Below are 23,903 nucleotides of genomic sequence, written 5' to 3'. Positions count from 1 at the left end.
CATGTAATGTACAGCTCATGTGAAGCCATTATATCAACATCACCACACCACCATGTCATGTACAGCTCATGTGAAGCCATTATATCAACATCACCACACCACCATGTAATGTATAGCTCATGTGAAGCCATTATATCAACATCACCACACCACCGTGTAATGTATAGCTCATGTGAAGCCATTATATCAACACCACCACACCACCATGTAATGTACAGCTCATGTGAAGCCATTATATCAACATCACCACACCACCATGTAATGTACAGCTCATGTGAAGCCATTATATCAACATCACCACACCACCATGTAATGTATAGCTCATGTGAAGCCATTATAACAACATCACCACACCACCATGTAATGTACAGCTCATGTGAAGCCATTATATCAACATCACCACACCACCATGTAATGTACAGCTCATGTGAAGCCATTATATCAACATCACCACACCACCATGTCATGTACAGCTCATGTGAAGCCATTATATCAACATCACCACACCACCATGTAATGTATAGCTCATGTGAAACCATTATATCAACATCACCACACCACCATGTAATGTATAGCTCATGTGAAACCATTATATCAACACCACCACACCACCATGTAATGTATAGCTCATGTGAAGCCATTGTATCAACATCACCACACCACCATGTAATGTACAGCTCATGTGAAGCCATTATATCAACATCACCACACCACCATGTAATGTATAGCTCATGTGAAGCCATTATATCAACATCACCACACCACCATGTAATGTACAGCTCATGTGAAGCCATTGTATCAACATCACCACACCACCATGTAATGTACAGCTCATGTGAAACCATTATATCAACATCACCACACCACCATGTAATGTATAGCTCATGTGAAGCCATTATATCAACATCACCACACCACCATGTAATGTATAGCTCATGTGAAGCCATTATATCAACATCACCACACCACCATGTAATGTATAGCTCATGTGAAGCCATTATATCAACATCACCACACCACCATGTAATGTACAGCTCATGTGAAGCCATTATATCAACATCACCACACCACCATGTAATGTATAGCTCATGTGAAGCCATTATATCAACATCACCACACCACCATGTAATGTATAGCTCATGTGAAGCCATTATATCAACATCACCACACCACCATGTAATGTATAGCTCATGTGAAGCCATTACATAAACATCACCACACCACCATGTAATGTATAGCTCATGTGAAGCCATTGTATCAACATCACCACACCACCATGTAATGTATAGCTCATGTGAAGCCATTATATCAACATCACCACACCACCATTTAATGTATAGCTCATGTGAAGCCATTATATCAACATCACCACACCACCATGTAATGTATAGCTCATGTGAAGCCATTATATCAACATCACCACACCACCATGTAATGTATAGCTCATGTGAAACCATTATATCAACATCACCACACCACCATGTAATGTATAGCTCATGTGAAGCCATTGTATCAACATCACCACACCACCATGTAATGTATAGCTCATGTGAAGCCATTATATCAACATCACCACACCACCATGTAATGTATAGCTCATGTGAAGCCATTATATCAACATCACCACATCACCATGTCATGTACAGCTCATGTGAAACCATTATATCAACATCACCACACCACCATGTAATGTATAGCTCATGTGAAGCCATTATATCAACATCACCACACCACCATGTAATGTACAGCTCAGGTGAAGCCATTATATCAACATCACCACACCACCATGTAATGTATAGCTCATGTGAAGCCATTATATCAACATCACCACACCACCATGTAATGTATAGCTCATGTGAAGCCATTATATCAACATCACCACACCACCATGTAATGTATAGCTCATGTGAAGCCATTATATCAACATCACCACACCACCATGTAATGTATAGCTCAGGTGAAGCCATTATATCAACATCACCACACCACCATGTAATGTATAGCTCATGTGAAACCATTATATCAACATCACCACACCACCATGTAATGTACAGCTCAGGTGAAGCCATTATATCAACATCACCACACCACCATGTAATGTATAGCTCAGGTGAAGCCATTATATCAACATCACCACACCACCATGTAATGTATAGCTCATGTGAAGCCATTATATCAACATCACCACACCACCATGTAATGTATAGCTCATGTGAAACCATTATATCAACATCACCACACCACCATGTAATGTATAGCTCATGTGAAGCCATTATATCAACATCACCACACCACCATGTAATGTACAGCTCATGTCAAACCATTGTATGTTTTCATAAGTTAAATCATAAATTTATCATCACATCAATTACAGTATACACAAAATAAGCCAAAAGTGTGGCCTTCTGTAACAAATTCAAATCCTATCTTTCTGATTAAGCCTGATTAGCAACTAATCCCCCCCTTCCTAGTACCCAGACTATTGCATGCATCTTCTATACTGACCGGTATGCCAAAACTCAACTAACAAAGACAGAATAGAGATTTAATAAAAGAGCCAAATTTGTAGCCTATCTACCCATTAAAACACACCACCGGGAGTCCTAAACAAAGCAGGCTAACTGGAACGATTCAATACCCTGAGACAGTCCAAATTTAAATTTATACATAATATTCTATATAAACCAGATAATTGCTGTGTAACCACAAGTTACTGTGATGCTGCGTCCCATTAGGCAGCTTGCTGAAATCCTAACACAAATGGTTCTCTGTATTATCTATACCAAGCAAAACCATGTAATATGGTTCCTATTAGGATAAGACAGGCATCAGATTTCAAGCTTTTCCGAAAACATATGAACCCATCACTAGACAAGAGCTCTGCCCTTGTATACCACTTGTGTAATGACAAACATATACCTGCATACAAAAAATTACTCTTAAATACTCCTTCAGCAAAATAAATAAAAATGTCAGCATTGTCTTCTTAGTTATCTTTGTATAACGTCACTTAAGTCTCCTCCCTGTTTGTTCAGTTCACTTACCCAATAATGTAATCTCTTTCACTTTCTATATATATCTTAGCATTAAGGTATACCTGTATACATCCTGTATGCCTAAGTTATAAACCATCTAGGTACACTATTTTAGAATATGAAGCCTAAGAAGAGCTAATCCTATACCATGATCTCTCATATACTATTACCACTATCCCCTATACAAGACAGATAGTTAGTAGATAGAGGTCTTCCATCATCTCAAACATAATTTTATAACTTACTTCATTATATCTTTTGATGTCTTTACAAACCTTTACAATATTAAAATCTCCTTTCCTACACAATTTTATAACTTACTTCATTCTGTATCTTGAACTCCTTGCAAACCTTTCTTTGCTGAAATGTAAGAACACTAAACCTCTTTACAATAATGTTTTTCTTCTCCAGTTTTAGTCCATTTACTTCTGCAAGATTTTATAGCTAGAACAGTATAGACTTATAATTGATGTAAATATTTTACTGTATGTACCTGTCCTGTAATTATATTTGATGTTTCATAAGAAATGTAACTATTGTTTTTCAGAGAACTGTCCGAAATTCACTTGTTAACATAAATGTACTCCGGGGCATCTTTTCTCCCCGAGCTTCCACTGAAAATGGGCTCTGCCCAGTCAAACTTTCCAGGGAAATAGAAATACATAAATAAAATAAATGAAAATATAGATATTGTCTATACTTTGTTAATTTTACATGTATATTGTGGTCTTGCATTCATAATTTTGGGCAGTATTCATAATCCTTGGTATATGGGGGTAGCAGGGTATCATTCTACCTATCACTGATAACAGCACAGGCACTTGAGACATCTTAAAGTACAGAGCAGCATAAGGGTGCCAGGAAAAAATCAACTTTGTTGCAAAGTGAGAAATTTATTAGTGACAGTGAAATCACTTATGGTGCAGGTAAACCCCGCTGCCACACATAACATATTCCATCCCCACACTGTAATGTTAGCAGGTTTCCATCAATGGTAGCACACACAGCACCAGTCCCTTCATTATCATAATATGATAATGCCCCCAGCACCAATCACATGACCCAACCACCACTCATGATCCAAGAAGCACTCACATGACCCCAGCACCACTCATATGCCTAGTCATTCATTCTGGTGGTGTACTGCACAAATGATTAAGGCAGTTAATTGTTGTACAGTTACTTGATAATGCTGCTTCCCTTACACCATTGCTACTTAAGTGTGCCAACCCTGAAATTGCACAACAGTGCAGAAAAGGAAAAAGTTTCTTAACTCACCGTTTGAGATCTTGTACATCATCATAGCCCAACCAGTCCTTCAATAATCAATGATCTTACAGATGAAACATTTATCTGCTAGTGTAGTGGATATAGTTACGGTTACAGCTGCTTTTGAGCTCCATCCTGTAGTTCTGGATTTAATTCCATCAGTTTTCCAGTTGCAAATTTTTTTAACACTAAGTTATTTAAACAATGTCAGTGTGTCACCCATGGAAAGATTTATTTCTGTCTAGTCGGTTTACTCATTTTAATGAATAAATAAGCAACGCAATGACTGTAGTACTGCAAACTAAAAAGTGAAATATAACATACAAGAAGAATGACGTAAACTGTGTTTTTAATATGCTGTTAATGCCCGTTTATGTCCAGTTAAAGATACTGTTGAACACATTGTTGAAATGTTTTATCATATTACTTGTTTCTTGTCTGACAGACGCTACCCAGAATGCCACTGCATAAACTTTGGAACTTGGTTTATAGTAATAATCCCCATGATGGTCATTATTCTTATTTTTTCCTGGATTTGGCTCAACTGGCTGTTCATTGGTTTCAAGTAAGAATATTAACTTTGATTTATTCTTAATGATTAACAAATGCCATTATGTAAACCTCTTTCAAGCTATCTGACAGGATTATTATTTTGCATAAATTAAATAAAATGATTCTTCAATGTTGTAATAGAATGCAGAACTTAGAAAACCATGTTCATTTTCTTATAGCTGCAAGGAAAGTACATGCAACTCAAAAGATTTAAATGATGCATTGTATAAGAGGGGGTGCTAAAAAGTTCTAAGCCTTAACAAGAAGGGAATGACATGCAGCCATGAAACTTACGAGTTATCCAACATATTCTCCCCAAAAAATTTAACACACTTGGCACATCATGTCTGAAGTTTCTGTAACCCTGCCAAAAAAAGTCTGAAGTCTGGTCACTGAAATACTGCTCCACTGCTGCAATCACCTCCGAATCACTTAAAAAAATTGCTGCCCTTTCAAACTCTTTTTAAGGTTTTAAAACAGGAAATAATTAGGTGGAGCAAGATCTGGTGAGTAGGGTGGATGGTCTATGCACTCAAACCCCAATTTCATCAAAACATCCATTGTTTTGCCAGCCTTGTGAACAGGTGGATTGTCTTGCAAAAAAAGAGAATTCCTTTTCTCAGCTTCCCTTTTTTTCTTTCAATGTCTCCTTTACTCAGCACAGCATTAGCTGTTTGGCCCCTTGGAAAATAGTCCGTTATTCCACACCTTCCTGATCCCAAAAGACTGTGGTCATGACCTGTCCTGTTGACTCTTGGGTCTTGAACTTCTTCGGCCTTGGTGAACCTGAGTGCCGCCACTGCATGGGCTGTTTTGTCTCAGAATCATAGTGGTGTAATCATGTTTCATGAACAGTAACTAGTCTTTCCAAAACACTGGCACCACCTCAATGAAAATGCTACAAAATTAACATGGAAGTGTCCACTCAACATCCTTTCTCATTGGCATTCGAGCATTGTGCACCTCCTTGGCTGACAGCTTCTGCGTACCCAGCTGCTTATAGATTATAAAACCAGCACCTTTCCTTAATATTTGTAGTGTCTCAGCAATTTTTTTAGCTGATATTCGCCAATCTGCCAAAATCAGGTCATGGGTATGGTCAACAGTTTCAGGAGTTGACAACATTTGAGACTTCCCAGACTTTGCTGCATCTTTGGTCTCAAAATCCCCATGCTGAAAGTTTGCACACCACTTCTTCACAGTTAAGTAAGAAGGGCACTTATCACTCAATGTTTGCATCATACATCCATGGATTTCCTTTGGAGTTTTCTTGTGCAGAAATAGAAACTTCATAACAACTCGGAGTTCCACACTTGAAAATTCTACACTTTTCATTGACATGGTTCAATCGATGATGTGAAACAATGTCAAAACATAGCATTACGATTCTACAAATTAGCACTTTACACAATACAATAACCCTCTTTTCAGCTACAGAAGAAAAATAATGCTCAGAATTTAGAAAGTTTGTTGGGCTTAAAACTTTTCAGCACCCCCTCGTATATGTGTAATGGCAGACTGTCCAGATTTATACCTGTCCTAAGTAGTTTGATTACAGCCACCAATAAGAATACCAATAAATGGACACTCCTCATTGTATTACGATTGGTTTATCAGTAATGTAAACATGATTAATGTATTCAAATTAATGCAAAGGGGAAAAACGAAGTTGGGAACACATTCTTTGATGTACTTTATGTGATTTGTTACTTACACTGAAGACCAAAGTCTGATTTACAACCCATTGTTTGAAGCTATGGCATGCATGCCTGTTTTTATTTATTTATTTTTGTTCATCTGCTCTACTAAACAACATTACTGCTTTATTAAATATCTACCTATATAGATACCCTGTAAGTACAAGGCATTATAAATCAATTTGTAGTGTATAGAGTGCCATGTTTATACTCCAAACAACTGGAAAATGAAAGCAAGCTGACTTCATTCCACTAGCAAACAGATAGCACCTCCATAAATAAATTCCAAACTTAATAGGCAATATTCCTCTTTCACCTTCACTTTAGTAAGCACCTGGAACCATGGATTTGCACTTTCTGCCTGTTGCCATCTTAGTTGGAATGGGCAACCGGAAATAATGTAACAATAGTTGCTGTTTACTGTCAACCACCTAGCATGTCAATAAAATGACACAGTATATGAGAGATACACTTATTTAATGCTATTGAAGGCAAAACTCTCACATGAAAATACTAGAAATAAGTAAGCAGGTTGTGAATATCACACAATACTACACTAAATCTATTACATACAAATCAGACTAAACACACAGACCTATATGCTGATGGTCTTAAAAGTCACCTACCTAGACCACAAAGTCCTCCTAAATGTAACCTAAGAAGCAAATCCCCTTAACAACCTCACAAACACACAACATAGGGAGCACCCCACCTTGAAACATACATCTAAGAGTTGCAGTGTCCTAACTCAAAAGCCCAAACATCAACATAACCCAACACCCCAATCATAGGTGACTCCATTATGAGGGACACTGATGGATCACTCACCAAGCTATGCAAGGAAAGTATCATGGTTAGTTGTCTATCAAATGCCAGGAGTTGCCACATCATGCATGCACTCAGGTAGTTGCACCACAGGTACATATATGACACAGTGATACAGCACATGGGTGTAAATGACTTGAGACATACTTTCCTGGGCTATGTGAAGACAAATATGATGGAGCTCTCAGAATATGTGGCCGAGCAAATATGAACCTAGCCTTGAGCAAATTTTACCATTTCCAAGAATGATGACGTGATACGAACAAAAAGGTATTGACTTAACAATTGCCTTTATCTTTGGTGTCATTCAAAGGGGGTCCAATATATAGGCGTCTGGGAGGACATGGTATATAGTGTTAACTACTTTGTCATGAATGGCCTGCACCTGCCCCCCAAGTGCTTTTATATATTAGCTAAAACCTTGTCCATCCCCGTAGTGCCTTTTCTAGGTGTCGTCAGTCCTCAAATACTTTCAACATAACAAAACAGGATCTGGATGATATAACGGTGTCACTGCTTAGCACAAGGAGGCTTAACAAAAAACTTGACTCCATGCAAGCACTCCTTACCCTGGAAATTATTGATATATGCATTGTCACAGAGATTTTTGTTTGAGAAAATTGAAAGCACTTCATCAGGATTTCAACACCTACCACATGTTCAGGCCCACCTTACTTATATAGCCACTAAAGATAGCAGTATCTGCATATTTGTAAAAAAATAGTTCAACCCTAGACTAGTTAGACTAGATAATAACTGGCCTCAAACAGATGCCCTATGCAGCCTGACTCAAGAAACTCCAGCTGTACTCGGTTGCATACCGCTTACTCAGAGGTGATCTCTGCCTGACATACAAGGCCATGTCCAACCCAGAATTGATGGGCATGCTCCACCTAAAAAAAAAAAACAAATCCTGGACAGCCACACACTAGAGATATAAACCTCACCACAACGATAAATAGGACATGCTGGAGGAATAGATTCCTGTCCCAGAGACTGCCCATGCTTTGGAACAGGATTCCAATATACATCAGGCAGAGCCCCTCACTAACACTCTTCAAGAGAAACGTTGAGACGTGGATGCGAAACAGAAACTTTACCCCAGGGATCATTGCAGTGGCTCTGCTGGACAGTGGCGCAGGGATCTAATGGCTCTGCTGGACAGAGGTACAGGGAACTAATCTAAGGGGGTGGCGAAAGCCAACACATTCTGGCTAGGCTTATAAATGCCCTTGGGCAGATAGCCTAGTACTTTACCTATGAACTTATGAACCTATAATCTGGAAGTCTTCTATGTTCAATTTACCATTAACAAGACCACTTATCACATCATGGCTAACTATATGATGGCCTCAATGCCCCCTCAGCCTGTAACTCCTACCTAACTAGTTTAGAGTCCCTTAGCATTAAGCCAAACACTAGTCTCATGGTGAACTTCAACTACCCCTTCATTAACTGGGAGATGTATACATTCGCTAACATGAAAAGCCCAGAGGTTTCTGGACTTAATCAATACAAACTCTCTGGACTAGTTAGCCTACACATTAACCAGTGGTGATAAAATCTTGGATTTGGACCTTATTAATATGGTACAGCTCTGCTTCCTACCAGTTGTAACTCCATCCCTGGTCAAATTGGACCACAAATCAGTCACATTCACTCTAAGACTGAAGCCAGAAACATCCACCAATACTTCAGTAGTCAGAAGTTATGCCAGAGCTAATTTAGTCAAACTGGCTGATGACCTGGATACATTCAACATTCCCCTCCAACTTGATGACCCCACAGCTTATGAAGAATCCTTTACCACCAAATTCTATGCACATGTGAGTAGCTGCATAGATGTGTTTGTGTCCCTCCAAATTAAACGCAATGACAAATTTAAAAATAAATCCATACGGTGTAACCCAAATATAAACAGGCTCTAACAAAACAAAAGAAAACAAAAACAAATTGCAAATAAAAAGAAATGTAGCTGTAAAGATGCAGAAATGGTCTTGCTGAACTTCACAAGGAGCGCTGGAGTCAAATCAAATCAACCAAAACTGGATACGAGATAAAAGTAACCATCCAGGCATAGGATGACCATGCATTCTTCTTTAATTGTGTTAGAAACCTTAGGAAAATACCCAGCACTCTACAGAGCTAAAAGTAACCATCCGCGGTGGTGGTGCTGTGGTAGTGTTGTCGCCTCACAGTAAGACGCCGTTTGGTGCGATTCTCAGCTAGAGCATCTTCTGCATGGAGACATGCGTGCATGAGCGTACCTACGTTGAAGGTTGTACGTCAGGGCTGGCAACTCGGTACATAAAAATCAACTGCCAATCATTAGCGGGCCAGAGTTCCGCTGTGGCGACCCCTAACCGGGAAAAGCTGAAAGACACAACAACATTACATACTTAGACCCAGAAGACATCTCTAACTTCAACCCCCCTGCACTCCTACATTCCCACAGCTGCATTTGTCCCTCTAGCCTTCCATGAACACATCCTCAAGGCAATATCTAAGGGCCAAGAACACTGCTTTTATAATTGATAACCTACCATGCTGCTTACTGACCAGCCTAAAACCGGACCTCTAAGAACCTCCTGCAGAAGTTAGTGTCAGCCCCCAAACAAGCTTTGTGATGGATGAGTGGAGGACAGCAACTGTCAGCCCCTTGCACCAAGATGAGTTGTCAGTGGACTCAGGAAATTATAGACCCATAAGTCTGTCCAGCTTCATCTGTAAGGCTATAGAAAGATCATTATGAAATTAATAAGTAAGTACATAGGTGACCTTGAAACTCTAGATCAAAGCCAGTCTGTATTTGTCAAGGGTAGATCCGCCCTACTTAACCTGGTTTTCTTCTTTGAGAGGGTCACTGAAGAGATGAATTAGGGCAAATTGGTACATATCCCATATCTAGACCTCAAAGTCATTCATCATCATCCCACACCAAGTTATCATAGCCAAACTATCCTAGTTAAATGTTGATTCCTATGTAGTTAATTAGATATCTAATCGACTCATAAATAGAACCCAAGAAACTACGGTGGGTGGCTCTACCTCCTACAAAAGACTTGTCACTAGCGGTGTACCCCAGGGTTCAATCCTCAGGCCACTTCTCTTTGACATTTACTTCTCAGAGGTCAAAGCTACTGATAAGTGTATTTGACTGACCAGGTTTGGAGATAACTGTAAATCTGATGGTATCATAAACTCCCCAGAAGACACCCAGATCCTCCAAGATGGCTTCTTCAAAACTTATAGCTGGTGTCAAAACCATGGGCTAAAACCATATGCCAAGAAATCTAGAATGGTATCCTTTGGCAAGCAAGATGTCCCTTGTAACTATCAGATTGGCAACATAGCTTTGAAAATTGATCCAGTAGTTAGGGACATGGGGACCTAGGTAGACAATGAATTGCCCATTGATTGCCATGTATCGACTATTGTAAGAAAGTAGTTAAAACTGATTAACTTATTACTAAGGGTATGGCATCCAGATTCAGAAATGTGATCATTCGCTGTATTCTGTAGCCATCAAGCTGATCATTGTGTATAATGTCCCCTTCAGTAAGTACCTGTCCAGATATAGGACACAACATGAATGACCATAGAACTTTCTTACTAAGAAAATCAAGGGTCTAAACTATAAAAACTATGCAAAGCTCCTCAAAGCATTGTCCCTCTTCTTGATGTCATATAGGCTACTGAAAGGTAGTCTCTGCATCATGTACAAGGCTTCAGAAGAACCTATCCTTTTAAATCCATGTCTCATTCAATGGGGACATAAACGCCCACCCATGAGACCTAAATGTCTTTTGCAACATAAAAAGAGCAGTCTGTAGGGATAAATATGTATCACAGACAATACCAGTTATTTGGAATTGTCCTCCTCTCCATGTAAAGCAACATATTTCTCTTACACTATTCAAACATAATATGCACGAATTGATGGGTAATTACAAATTTACCCCTGGTTTATCACAATTGTCTCTGATGGAAAGGGGCAATATGAAAATGCTTTGTTAATTTCTTGGTTATTCATACTTAAAATATCAGGGCTAAAATCTTCATGGCAATGTATGGCCAGGCTTCTAAAGATCCATATGGATAATAGGCTGGTAAGTACCTATAGTAGTAGTAAGTACCTATGGACCTATGCACCTGTGAAATGCATGCTTGAAGTTTAAATGTCTACTTGAATGCATTCTCTAAGACTTTGCATTGGTGCATTGTTAAAAGGGTCATTGTCTAGCAGTGATTTTTATGTATTACTGTTTTTTTATTTTAGTTTTAATAGGATGTTTAAATGTGGGAAACAAAAATCAGACAAGGACATAGCAGCTGCTCAAGTTATTAAAGATGAATATAGAAAAATGGGTCCAATTAGGTAAGTGCCATAGCAGATGGTATTACTTCCGTCAGAGTAATTAAATATCTTATTTCTTATTGTGCTCTATGAGAATAATGTGAGTTTTGTTTCTATTGCAGTTATGAAGAAATTATTACACTTGTCATATTTGTTTTAATGGCTTTACTGTGGTTTACAAGGGAACCTGGCTTTATCCCTGGCTGGTCATCTCTTTTCCCTAAGTAAGTGCCTCATTTTACTTTTGCACTATGTGGCATTTGGTAGTATTAATAATGCTGTAAATAAGTGAATAGTCCATTGTAACTAGACAACGAATGTTGTAAAAATGGTTGAATATAAATATATGTTGTACATAGTAAAAAGTGAACTTGTCAACCTATGAAATTCTAACTTTTATGAGGACATAACCCACCCCAAAATATTACATGCAAAGAGTGTAAATTAACAAGTAAAAGTGTATTTATTTATGACTATGAACCACACATATCCTTTCACATGTCAATACATAAAAAAACTTTCTGTAAAAAGAGAAATGAATCAAGTGCCATCACGTAACATGATGACTATAAATAAAGACATAGTGAGAAATATCCACTGAGATTAGTCATTATGAAGAAACAACCAATACTGACCAACACAGTGGGAATTATTGAGGACATAATAGACCATCTAGAGATGTTGTGAGGCCTCACATTGCAGGGGAAAAGGACTCTCCACCACTGGAAGGTCCATTATTTCCCCTATAACACCTACTGTGGGGGACACTAATTCATATAAAAATTGGGTCTCATGTCAATAAAACTCTTCTGCATTTATGGTATTATTAGTGTATACATATTTTTTATACATTTGATGTAAAACAGTTTCTCTGCATAATGTTTCATAGCTGCTGTGATTTATGTTAGTGGTGTTGGAGGGTGAATTTTTTATCCAAAATATACATTATGTAAGTATTTAATAATGTCTAAAAACAGACAGACACAAAGACATAAGCGCGCGCGCGCGCGCACACACACACACACACACACACACACACACACACACACACACACACACACACACATGCCCATGGACACAGACATGCACACACACACATTCAGTCTCTGTGTCACATTCAGACACACACACACACACACACACACACACACACACACACACACACACACACACACACACACATGCCCATGGACACAGACATGCACACACACACATTCAGTCTCTGTGTCACATTCACACACACACACACACACACACACACACACACACACACACACACACACACACACACACACACATGCCCATGGACACAGACATGCACACACACACATTCAGTCTCTGTGTCACATTCAGACACACACACACACACACACACACACACACACACACACACACACACACACACACACACACACACACATGCCCATGGACACAGACATGCACACACACACATTCAGTCTCTGTGTCACATTCAGACACACACACACACACAGACACACACACACACACACACACACATGCCCATGGACACAGACATGCACACACACACATTCAGTCTCTGTGTCACATTCAGACACACACACACACACACACACACACACACACACACACACACACACACACACATGCCCATGGACACAGACATGCACACACACACATTCAGTCTCTGTGTCACATTCAGACACACACACACACACACACACACACACACACACACACACACACACACACACACACACACACATGCCCATGGACACAGACATGCACACACACACATTCAGTCTCTGTGTCACATTCAGACACACACACACACACACACACACACACACACACACACACACACACACACACACACACACACACATGCCCATGGACACAGACATGCACACACACACATTCAGTCTCTGTGTCACATTCAGACACACACACACACACACACACACACACACATGCCCATGGACACAGACATGCACACACACACATTCAGTCTCTGTGTCACATTCAGACACACACACACACACACACACACACACACACACACACACACACACACACACACACACACACACACACATGCCCATGGACACAGACATGCACACACACACATTCAGTCTCTGTGTCACATTCAGACACACACACACACACACACACACACATGCCCATGGACACAGACATGCACACACACACATTCAGTCTCTGTGTCACATTCAGACACACACACACACACACACACACACACACACACACACACACACACACACACACACACATGCCCATGGACACAGACATGCACACACACACATTCAGTCTCTGTGTCACATTCAGACACACACACACACACACACACACACACACACACACACACATACACACTCAGTCTGTTTTGCTATCACAGTCACAAATAGTGTAATTGCATTACATTATTTTTTGCATGCTCGCTAAACACAAAAGGAACGTAAAATGGCAAGCCCTTGTAACTGCACTGCAGTTTACTTTTTTAACTTCTTTTTTTTCCATTTTATTTACTTGCTTATGCTTGCTAAACTGTCACACTTCATGAGCATACGAAAGATGGCATCCATTTCGGTTCTTATCTCAATCCATGTTTCACAGTGGCTTAATATGCTGCCATGAAGCCATAGCCCTGATACTAGGTTCTCCTTGTACATTAATACCCTGTTGAGAACACTATTCTCCAATAGTAAATTGTGCTTCAGTTTTGATAATTTTGTAAGACGCTGTCAAATCTATAAATAATACATTTTTAGATAAATGCAGCTGTATATGGTTCAGGATAGCTTAAAGAGGCGCTCATAAAGTCACGCATATAATACACTTTCTACTTAGCTCACACTAGGTACTGTGTCAGCAGGTACATGAACAGGTCCATTTTGGACCACTCGCAGCAAGAAACTCATCTTATAAGGTGAGCTGCAAGCAGAAAATGCATGTATAGACAGGAGAGTATCCATTTCAACAGTCATGTTTTTTTTCATAAATGGAAGAAACTAGCGTACCTGCAGAAAATCCACATGGACATCACAAGAACATAGAAATTCCATGCAAACTATAAATGGAAATAAGGACTGAATCTCTGAATGTAATGAAAAACTTTGAGCAGCTGACTAATGCAACCTGTGACTGTCATCTGGTATGACATGCAACCATTAACACAGTATCTTCAGATATTAAGATCATTCTGTGAAGATTTGCACGTTTTCCTACATGTAGAAATGCAATCAATTTTATATTTTATTTGCTGTGAAAAGTTTTATAACTGGTCTGTTTAGTATGGCACAGCTGTGTTTAGTGTCATGGAACTGTTTGAAAGCTCACTGGTTCCAATCAAAATGCTACATTACCTGGTTTTGGAATGGAAGGCTTAGTGTGTTCTAAGCAGCTTTGTTAAAGAGTGAGAACATCTGTTTTATTTTGAAAACGCTAACCTCCTAGAATAATGAAGCAAGGTTTGAAAACCCTCTAAGAGAGACAGTTGAATCATAGTTCTTGTATATTCTTCTTTATTTTGAGTTATGGAGTTCATGAACTCTAGTCAAACTCAAAAGCAGCAAAGCCTTAGGAGAATAGAACATAGGGATGGCAAACTAAAACATTAATAACCTGCTGCTCCTTCAGTAGAGGGCACACCTCTCAGTCTCTTAGAACAAAAAAATCTGGACAAGCTATAAATAAATAGGGATATTCTTTAAATATTGCTCTTAAAATTTTGAAAGTAAATAAAACAGGTTTTGCATCAGCATGAATTTTCTGAAGGGTATGACATCTGGAACTCAAATGTCTGTCATTTTCTGACATACCAATAATTTGCTAGAAAACCACACTTTTATGAAAAATCGCCAAAAAATATGAGGCAAAAATCTGGACATTCTGTGAAAATCTGTACAGTTGAGAGGTAGAGGCTATTCTGGGGAAGGGATAGTTGGTAGCAGTAAAGTTTAATGTGAGCCACACTTGTCAAAAGGTACTAGATTTCCTAAAAAAACTGAAATGCGGAGGATCACAATGACCATGTTGTGACACACGCACACCTCTCAGATCCCACCTTACAGAACTCAGAGTACAAAGGACTAGCTCAGATAAAAATCACTTTAGCTAGCAGATCTAGGAGACTCTGATGCCCCCTGCCTGTGGGAGGAATAAAGACACCTTGTTGAAGTTTCAAGTGGTTTGTTTAGTTAAGTACATAGATAGACGAGTGTCAGAATATGAGACCTGACTTGAGCTTCCTGGATCACCTTACAAAACCTGAGGAAGGTAGCCCATGATGATTTGGATTCTCAAGGGTAGAGGATGCCTGTATACTGGAACTATGGGCTACACAAGGAATGGACTCCTAAGGGGGCTAAAGGGAGAAATTATGCAGTGGTAGGTAGGTAGTCTGAACAATCTATTGAAGGGCCTGTGATATGCCTTTTTCAGGTCATCAAGGCACAATGCATACAGAAAAGAGGTTTGTGCAAAATGTGTATTAGCCTGGTAAGGCAAAGTATATGAAAATGTACTGTAAGTTGTGTGAGTAGTGTCAAACATTTAGCAAGGCAGGAGACAAAGAAAAGGCTGCTATGACTTCTTGCCCTGCTATTGAAAAGCTAAAACTGTTTCAGAGGGTATCTATTAATAATACATGCCATCTTAGTACCCTCAAAACCACAGACAAGAAATATATCTTAGTTGTGGATTATGCTGATCTGTCCTATTCAGGCAGAAAGGAGGCAAATGCATGGAATGTTTTCCTTGAGAAAAACTGATGGACATAGGGGCTAATTTTTATACCAGATCTACTGACCTGCTTGTGGAAGGACTGTGATGTTAAGCCATTATAAACCGTACCATGTCATTTACAAGCACATCATCTGCTGGAGAGGTTCAACTTTTCAATTAAAGTTAGTTTTAGGTGGAAGTGGAATAAGTACCTGTCCCATCTCTTCTTTGCAAAAAGGGAGGTGCCCTTAGAATTTACATTTTTCCCCATATGAGTTACTTTATGGTCACAGGGTAAGGAGACCTCGAGATGTAATTCATGATCTGTGGAAGGATGAATGTGATTTTAAAGAAAAAGGTCATTGTGATATATGCTGAATTTAATGGACAGATGCATGGAGCTCATTCAATGGCTCAGGAATGCCAAGTAATGCTTATCCTTGTTCAATGAGTAAGATGCAAGCAGCATGGCCAAGACATTTCACTGCTACAAGGAGGGTATAAATGCTGTTAACTATGTGGAGGAGTTGCCAAGCAGGAGGCAGAAACACAAACTCTAAAATATTAACACGATGTGACTTTGGATGTGTATTATAAGAGGAATCATCGAGGGATATTGTAATAGAGGAATCATTGAAGGATCTTGTGATAGAGGAATCATAGAGGGATCTTGTGATAGAGGAATCATCGAGAGATCTTGTGATAGAGGAATCATCGAGGGATCTTTTAATAGAGGAATCATCAAGGGATCTTGTGATAGAAGAATCATTGAAGAATCTTGTAATAAAAGAATCATCAAGGGATCTTGTGATAGAGGAATCATCGAGGGATCTTGCAATAGAGGAATTATCGAGGGATCTTGTGATAGAGGCATCATCAAGGGATCTTTTAATAGAGGAATCATTGAGGGATCTTGGGATAGAAGAATAATTGAGGAATCTTGTAATAGAGGAATCATCAAGGGATCTTGTGACAGAGGAATCATCGAGGGATCTTTTAATAGAGGAATCATCGAGGGATCTTGTGATAGAAGAATAATTGAGGAATCTTGTAATAGAGGAATCATCAAGGGATCTTGTGATAGAGAAATCATTGAGGGATCTTGTAATAGAGGAATCATCGAGGGATCTTGTGATAGAGGAATCATCGAGGGACCTTGTGATAGACCCTCTTGCTGAGGCTTAGTTTGATATATCATTATTTAAGGTGGTACTGTCTAATTTCAGGCAATTTGAGCAGGACTACGAGAATATGGAGATCTGTTCACTGCTAAGCCAAGGTGTAACCAACTGGTGGACCACCATGCAGACAGTGGGACCAAACAACCAATCAAAATGGAAGAGTTGACAAATAGGGAAATAGATGACAGAAATGTTAAAAAAGTGTTCTACCCAGTCAACAAATATGTAAAAGGCCTTTCAAGTCAATTGGGTGATGCAACTATATGAATGCATTTTTTTACCCAAATTTCTTGAGAGTCTGTGTAAGTGTTATATGTAAAGCTGTTAATTTTTAGATCATTCTGTACTTTTTATTGTCTGTGCACTGCTTTTGTTATACTGGGTTTTACAGGGTGCTTTAAACTGTTGAGTTTTGCTATACATATGTTGTGCTGCACAGCGCTCTTCCAATCTTGGTGATATCTTCCAGGCTTAGGATACGAGTGAGCATACTACCAATATACTTCATACTACCAACATACTTTTTCCATCCAGGTTTTCTGATGCTATTTTGTTCTGGTTGTTACTGTGCTAACTGCTTAAATAAAACTGTGCCATGTGGTCTGCCTCTTTCAGTTGCAGTTGTGAGGTTCTCTAACATCCAACTTTAACCACAAGGTTTTTGTAACCCAAGTTCCAATTTTCACAACCACTGTTTAAAGCATTACCTGTATGTGTTTATTTTTATTTATTTATTTTTATGGGCACCACTGTAACTAATATACTGCTTTTCTATGCAAGTATTTCTGGGGCTGGTCTCTATTATATCGACTTTGTTAGTTACAGCAAATGTACTGAAGACGATAGTGTAGTTGCTATAGAGTGCATTTTGTAAAGTATTTTACTTGCTATATAGTGTCTTACTTACTGCCTCATGTCTACTTAAGCTGTTTTGTTTGTAGAGCTAATTTTACTTAAGTTAACTGATATGTACTGTGCTGTTGTGTTTTTATTCTTAAACTTGTATACACTCCCTTAAAGGGTTTACAGTAACCAATGTTTATTGTTTGCATTTTGTAAAATGATTTACTGTACATATTGTGTTCTACTTCTGCCTCATTTCTGATACTTCTGCTGTACTACTCTATCTCCCTTCTCTTAGAGCATCCTACTTTCTTTTCTCACCTTCACACCATCTTTGTTGTTGCTTCACTCCCTTAAAGCCCTTTTTATTAACAACCCTGTCTGCTATCCTCCCTGTCTAGTTCTGCTATTATTACGCTGAAATACTTTCTTGACTTTCAAAGTTAAGCTGATGTTCTCTAAAAATTTCTGTGATTGTATGGAGCTTTTCTCCCCGGCCTTCCACTGAAAATGGGTCGTTGGGCCCAGTGGACTTTTCCGGTCAACAAATGTCAATAAATAAATAAATAAATACATAATAAAACCATGTGTGTTGTATAAAGGTGGAAATATATAAGAGGTTACATATTTTCTCAGATATAGAAATATCGGTTGCTCTGTGTTTTATTTGATGTGTGAAATATGTAACTGTACTTTTTAGTAATAATACAACTAGATATTTCTCTGGACAAACTGAAGCAAAATAGCAAACCATTACATGAGAGACCATGTGATGGTGTTTATCTCCATGCAATTTATATTTATTTAATTGAATATGATGCAACAACGAAATATAATATTGTCAAAGTGATATATTCACACAACCCCCAAGTTTTAGCCACATAACACAATTCTATTAAATAAACATTTTATTGCTCACGTTTACAGATATCACATGATATCTCAACTATATTGCAAATACATTCTTAGTAACAGAACATCAGTCTGTCAGGCACGTTTCAAACTTATTTCCACATTCCGTCTTTGGAGGAGAAGCTTAGCAGTTTTTATGTAAAATGTGCCATTGAGCAATTAACTCAATAGTGTACAATCATCTGCTTTATATTTCACACTCAAATGTTAAATTGGATAGTGCATATCCATGCAAATGATCCATCTAATCAGCTGAAAACTTTAATTAATATTATAATTAATTGCTTATCTTCAATATTATAATAAGAGGTCCAGAATGATCATTGAATCTATTTACAGTTCATTTGTTATATAAATTACTCACCTGAAAGATATCCGCTGTATAATCTCCTGATAGAAACTCAACAATGTCAAATAAATTAAACTGGTACATTTTCCAAATTTTTCAAAATGCGCATATCAAGTGAGATGTACTTAAACAATATAGCTAATATCAATAATATATTCAGAATTATGTTTAGTTGTCCTCTGAGTCATAATGAAGCTGCAACCATTTATTAAATACAATCCACAAATAACCATAACATAAAACTGTCAATAAAAATTACCACTGAGCTGGTTGGCATCACCAAGCCCTTTCCAGCTATGCATTACAGGTTGGGGTGTGTAACCCAAGCTCCCTCATATCTGATTGTAAAGCCCTTTTCTTGCCACTGTATCCAAGCAACTCTTACCATGGCCACTGGTTAAACTGAATCCAACTTGCTTAGCATGATGAAGCCACTGAGCACAAACAGGGGGGGAAACAAAGGGGAGGAGTTGCAAGGCAACTGCCCAGTAGAAACATTGTCTTTGAGGGAGGGAGTGGGAGAGCTTTTGAGGTTCTGATGTAAAAACTGTCTCAAACTGTACCACTAGCTTTTAAAAAACAGGCAACCAAGGACCACCACCCAGACCCATCTTGCAGACAAAGTGACTTACAGGTAAGCAGTCCTTGGCCTCTAACCAAGTCAATAACCACATGGTAATGCTGTTGTGACCATTTATTAAATATAATAGACAACATTAAAGATGCCATGATATAACCACAAATAATCATAACATAAAACAGCCAATAGCCATTACCATTGAGCCGGTTAGCATTGCCAAGCATATTCCAGAAAAGCTTTACAGGTCCATATGCGTAATCCAAGCTACCTCAAACCTGCTTGTAAAGCCCTTCATGTCTTCCAACCCAACCAAACACCTCTTGCCATGGCCATCTGTTAAACAGAATGCAACCTGCTTGGCATGCTGAGGCCACTGAACACAATCAGGTGAAAACAAAGGGGTAAGCCAGAAGGCAGCCACCAACCTAGCGTGCCACCATGCCATTTAACACTTATTGGCCTCATGCCCATGATAGCTATGTTTCTCTAAAGCAGCCCGAGCAGTTAGCTCTTAAAAAGTTCCTCAATGGCCAGGGAAATGTCTAAATCAAACAAGTCAAAATCTAAAATTTCAAATGTACCCTGTCAATGCTATAAAAATCAGAGTCTAATTTATTAACATCTTTATGGTAAATTACTTGAAACCTAATTTGGCTGGTGGCCTGTGTCACTCAGAGGTTAATAAAACACAAGGACATCTCAATTACTCAGTATCGCCTACTACCTTCCCAATGGATTCTCATTCTCCTACTACCTTCCCAATGGATTCTCATTACAATCGTTGACCACAACAAAACTACTTCTGGTTAGAATGTGTGGAGGCTGTGCACATCTCAGAGGATTCTGGCTAGGATGATTTATTTTGGAGCCATTATCAAGTTGTTTCTTGCAGGTGAATCATCAGATCCTTAGGCAATCTTCCCTTTGTTGTAAGCTGGTGCCAAGTCTTCCAAACTGAAGCCATAACAGTTCTGAAAAACCAAAGTGATGAACTTACCAATGGTTATGATCTAAAGAAACAACACGTTGGGCCGGTCCAACTAAAGCTTGGGCTGCAGCTATCTTGAAGAAGGAATATTCCACCATCCAGATGATCTCTTTCCTTGAAACAAAACTCAAGGGGTTAGTGCCTGATGTATATGACATGAAGGTATCTGACACCCATCTTCCTGTTGTTTTTAAGACCTTAGCTGAATGGCTCTCCATAGTTAGATCAGAATTGCAGCCTATTCTGAATGACTGGGTTGAATATCCCAGAGGATGCATACCTTGCCCTTCAATAGCCTTGCATAAAAGATGCTTGATATCTGGCAACTTAAAAGGCTTACCACCCCCATCTAAAGGCCAGGCTGGTCCAAGAAGCCCTGGTGGTGAACTTGTGCAGCAGCCTGAACCAGTGAACTGGGCAAGTGGCCAAATTCTTTGACTTTTCCAAACATACTTGCTGCCCTTTGCCTGCTTGGTCCATTTTGGATTTCCTAACCCATGAATTACAATATCTTCCCAGCATAGGGAGTTTAATAATTTGCTAGCATGGAAAGCACATGCATATAAGGAAGTGAACAATGCAGCCATACTAGATAAGGTACCAAAATCTGTAACTCTGCCACACAATCCCTACCTTTGAAGCCCCTCTAAAATTCTCCCAACTATTGATCACCTTGCCAGACAGCTAATGACTAGAGAAATCCTTAAGGCCCCAAGCTTGTGCCATCTAGCCTAAACTGCTAAGTGGAACCCGGAGTGTGTTAGGAGAATCTGCTACTGAGCATCTGAAGACCAGGAAATGAAGGACCACATGCAGTCTCCAGGACCTACGGCAATTGAGTAAAGACCTATGAAATCCCTTGAAAGTTTGCACTGATGAGAAATAAGCCTTCCTTGTACCCCTGGCCCAGGAATTTTTTAGCAATATGTGGCTACTCTTCTCCAATTAACCAAACGTCTGGAGGAATTGAGGTGCCAATTGTTTTTTCTTGCTTGTCCAGCCAATGAAACCTGGTGAACAGAAAAAGGGAAAGGCTCTCAGCAATTAGAATGTGGCAGATGGGTATATGCAAGCTAGAACAAGTCATCTTCATTACCAAGCTCAATAAAATGAAAAGGCTGATGATGGAGGGGACCCATCTGGACTTGGAAGAACACTTGTTGAGAGCATGGATGACTGCAAAGTTATCCAAAAAAATTAAATTTTGCTGTTACATAATTTTTCCTTCCACACTAGAGTGACCACCCATATAGGAAAGATCCTCAGGAAAGCAATGTCCTTCTTCCTATCTTCTGACCATAATTCAGGTCATTTTTATGAGAACCAGATATTTTGAAAGTTACCTCCCATGACACTCCTTCCAGCTGCATCAGTAAAAAGTTCATGGTCACTGGAGGAAACCCAAGGCAACTGCCTAAAAGACACAGCATTAAAATGGCTCAAGAATGTGAACCAAAGACAGATGTCTTCCTTTACTTTTCTGGTTAGGTGAACCCTATGGTGCTTGGGTTTGTTTCTTTTCAGCAAATTAGAAATGGACCAAAGGAAAGTTCTGCCCAGCAAAATGACCCTGCAGGTAAATTGCAACAGTCCAAGAAGATGCATGGCTTCCCCTCATGCGGGCCTTCATGGCCCACAAAACCTTCAGAATTAAATACCTAACCTGCTGTAATCTGCTTGGTGGAAGCTTAAAATTAAGTCCATTCAGTGGTATCAACAGCTAAGCCCCAAAACATCAAGACCTGACTGGGCCCTTCTGACATGTCTTCAACCCAAGGAACCCCTAAGCTACCACACTTCTCTTTGAAAACCATTATCCATTCCACAGCCCCTTCCTGACCTTCAACCATGATAAAAAAATCATCCATTTTTGGAACACTGACTGCTGGGGTGCCCTGTACTATTAGCACCAATGCAATGCTGTGCCTAACAGTTCATAAGTAGCACAAGCCAACGAGCACCCTATGGGTATGGGGGTTTCAAAATAACGTACCATCAAACTGGAATTCCAAAAAAAGACAACCTCCTCCGTTCAAATGTAAAGCAACTGCAACACCAACTGGATGCCCATTTTACAAAGTCAAGACCCCATGATGGTCTGCCACTTGATCCTCAGAAGAGTAATATACCTTAGCCTGGTCTTTGTAAATGAAGTCATTGACTGAAGCACCTTCAGGGTGCAGGAGGTGTGAATCAACCAGTACTTACCCTCCTGCTTGTTAGGAACAAGGTCAATGGGAAAATGTTAAAGGCAGGCTAGGGAGGCTTGGAAAAGGGATCAATTACCTGCCAGCTGCCTTTTATTTTTCATTTAGTTGAGCTGCAATGTCTTCAAGCCCCTTAATAGATGACAAGTTTCTAAGTGACTTCATATCTAACAGGACCAATGAACCAATCTTGAATCCTTTACTAAAACCTTCAAGAATGACAGATGTAACTCCTCTTTTGGGTCAGACAGACAAAAACTGAGTCAATTTATCTGGTCTGTTTAGGGAGCTGGAGAGATGGAGGGATGAGGACTATCCAAAAAGCCTTGCTGGGTCAAATCTGTGTCCATGAAAAAAATCTGCTTGTCTCTGGTGAATTATCTTGG

The 23,903-nt window shown here is 39.2% G+C and overlaps 1 protein-coding gene across 1 annotated transcript in view; it reads left to right on the top strand.

Annotated features, from left to right (window-relative positions):
- Positions 1 to 23,903, top strand: part of SLC13A1 (solute carrier family 13 member 1) — a 237,547-nt gene that overhangs the window by 185,055 nt on the left and 28,589 nt on the right. Inside the window, exons 8-10 of the mRNA XM_044087327.1 lie at positions 4,750 to 4,869; positions 11,658 to 11,756; positions 11,858 to 11,959. Coding sequence (XP_043943262.1) covers positions 4,750 to 4,869; positions 11,658 to 11,756; positions 11,858 to 11,959 — 321 coding nt within the window. The remainder of the gene's footprint in view (positions 1 to 4,749; positions 4,870 to 11,657; positions 11,757 to 11,857; positions 11,960 to 23,903) is intronic.

This window comes from Protopterus annectens, chromosome 11.part0 (assembly GCF_019279795.1).
Source record: "Protopterus annectens isolate FY-2018-M chromosome 11.part0, PAN1.0, whole genome shotgun sequence".
NCBI lineage: Eukaryota > Metazoa > Chordata > Ceratodontiformes > Protopteridae > Protopterus > Protopterus annectens.
This window is presented reverse-complemented; position numbering and strand designations above follow the sequence as displayed.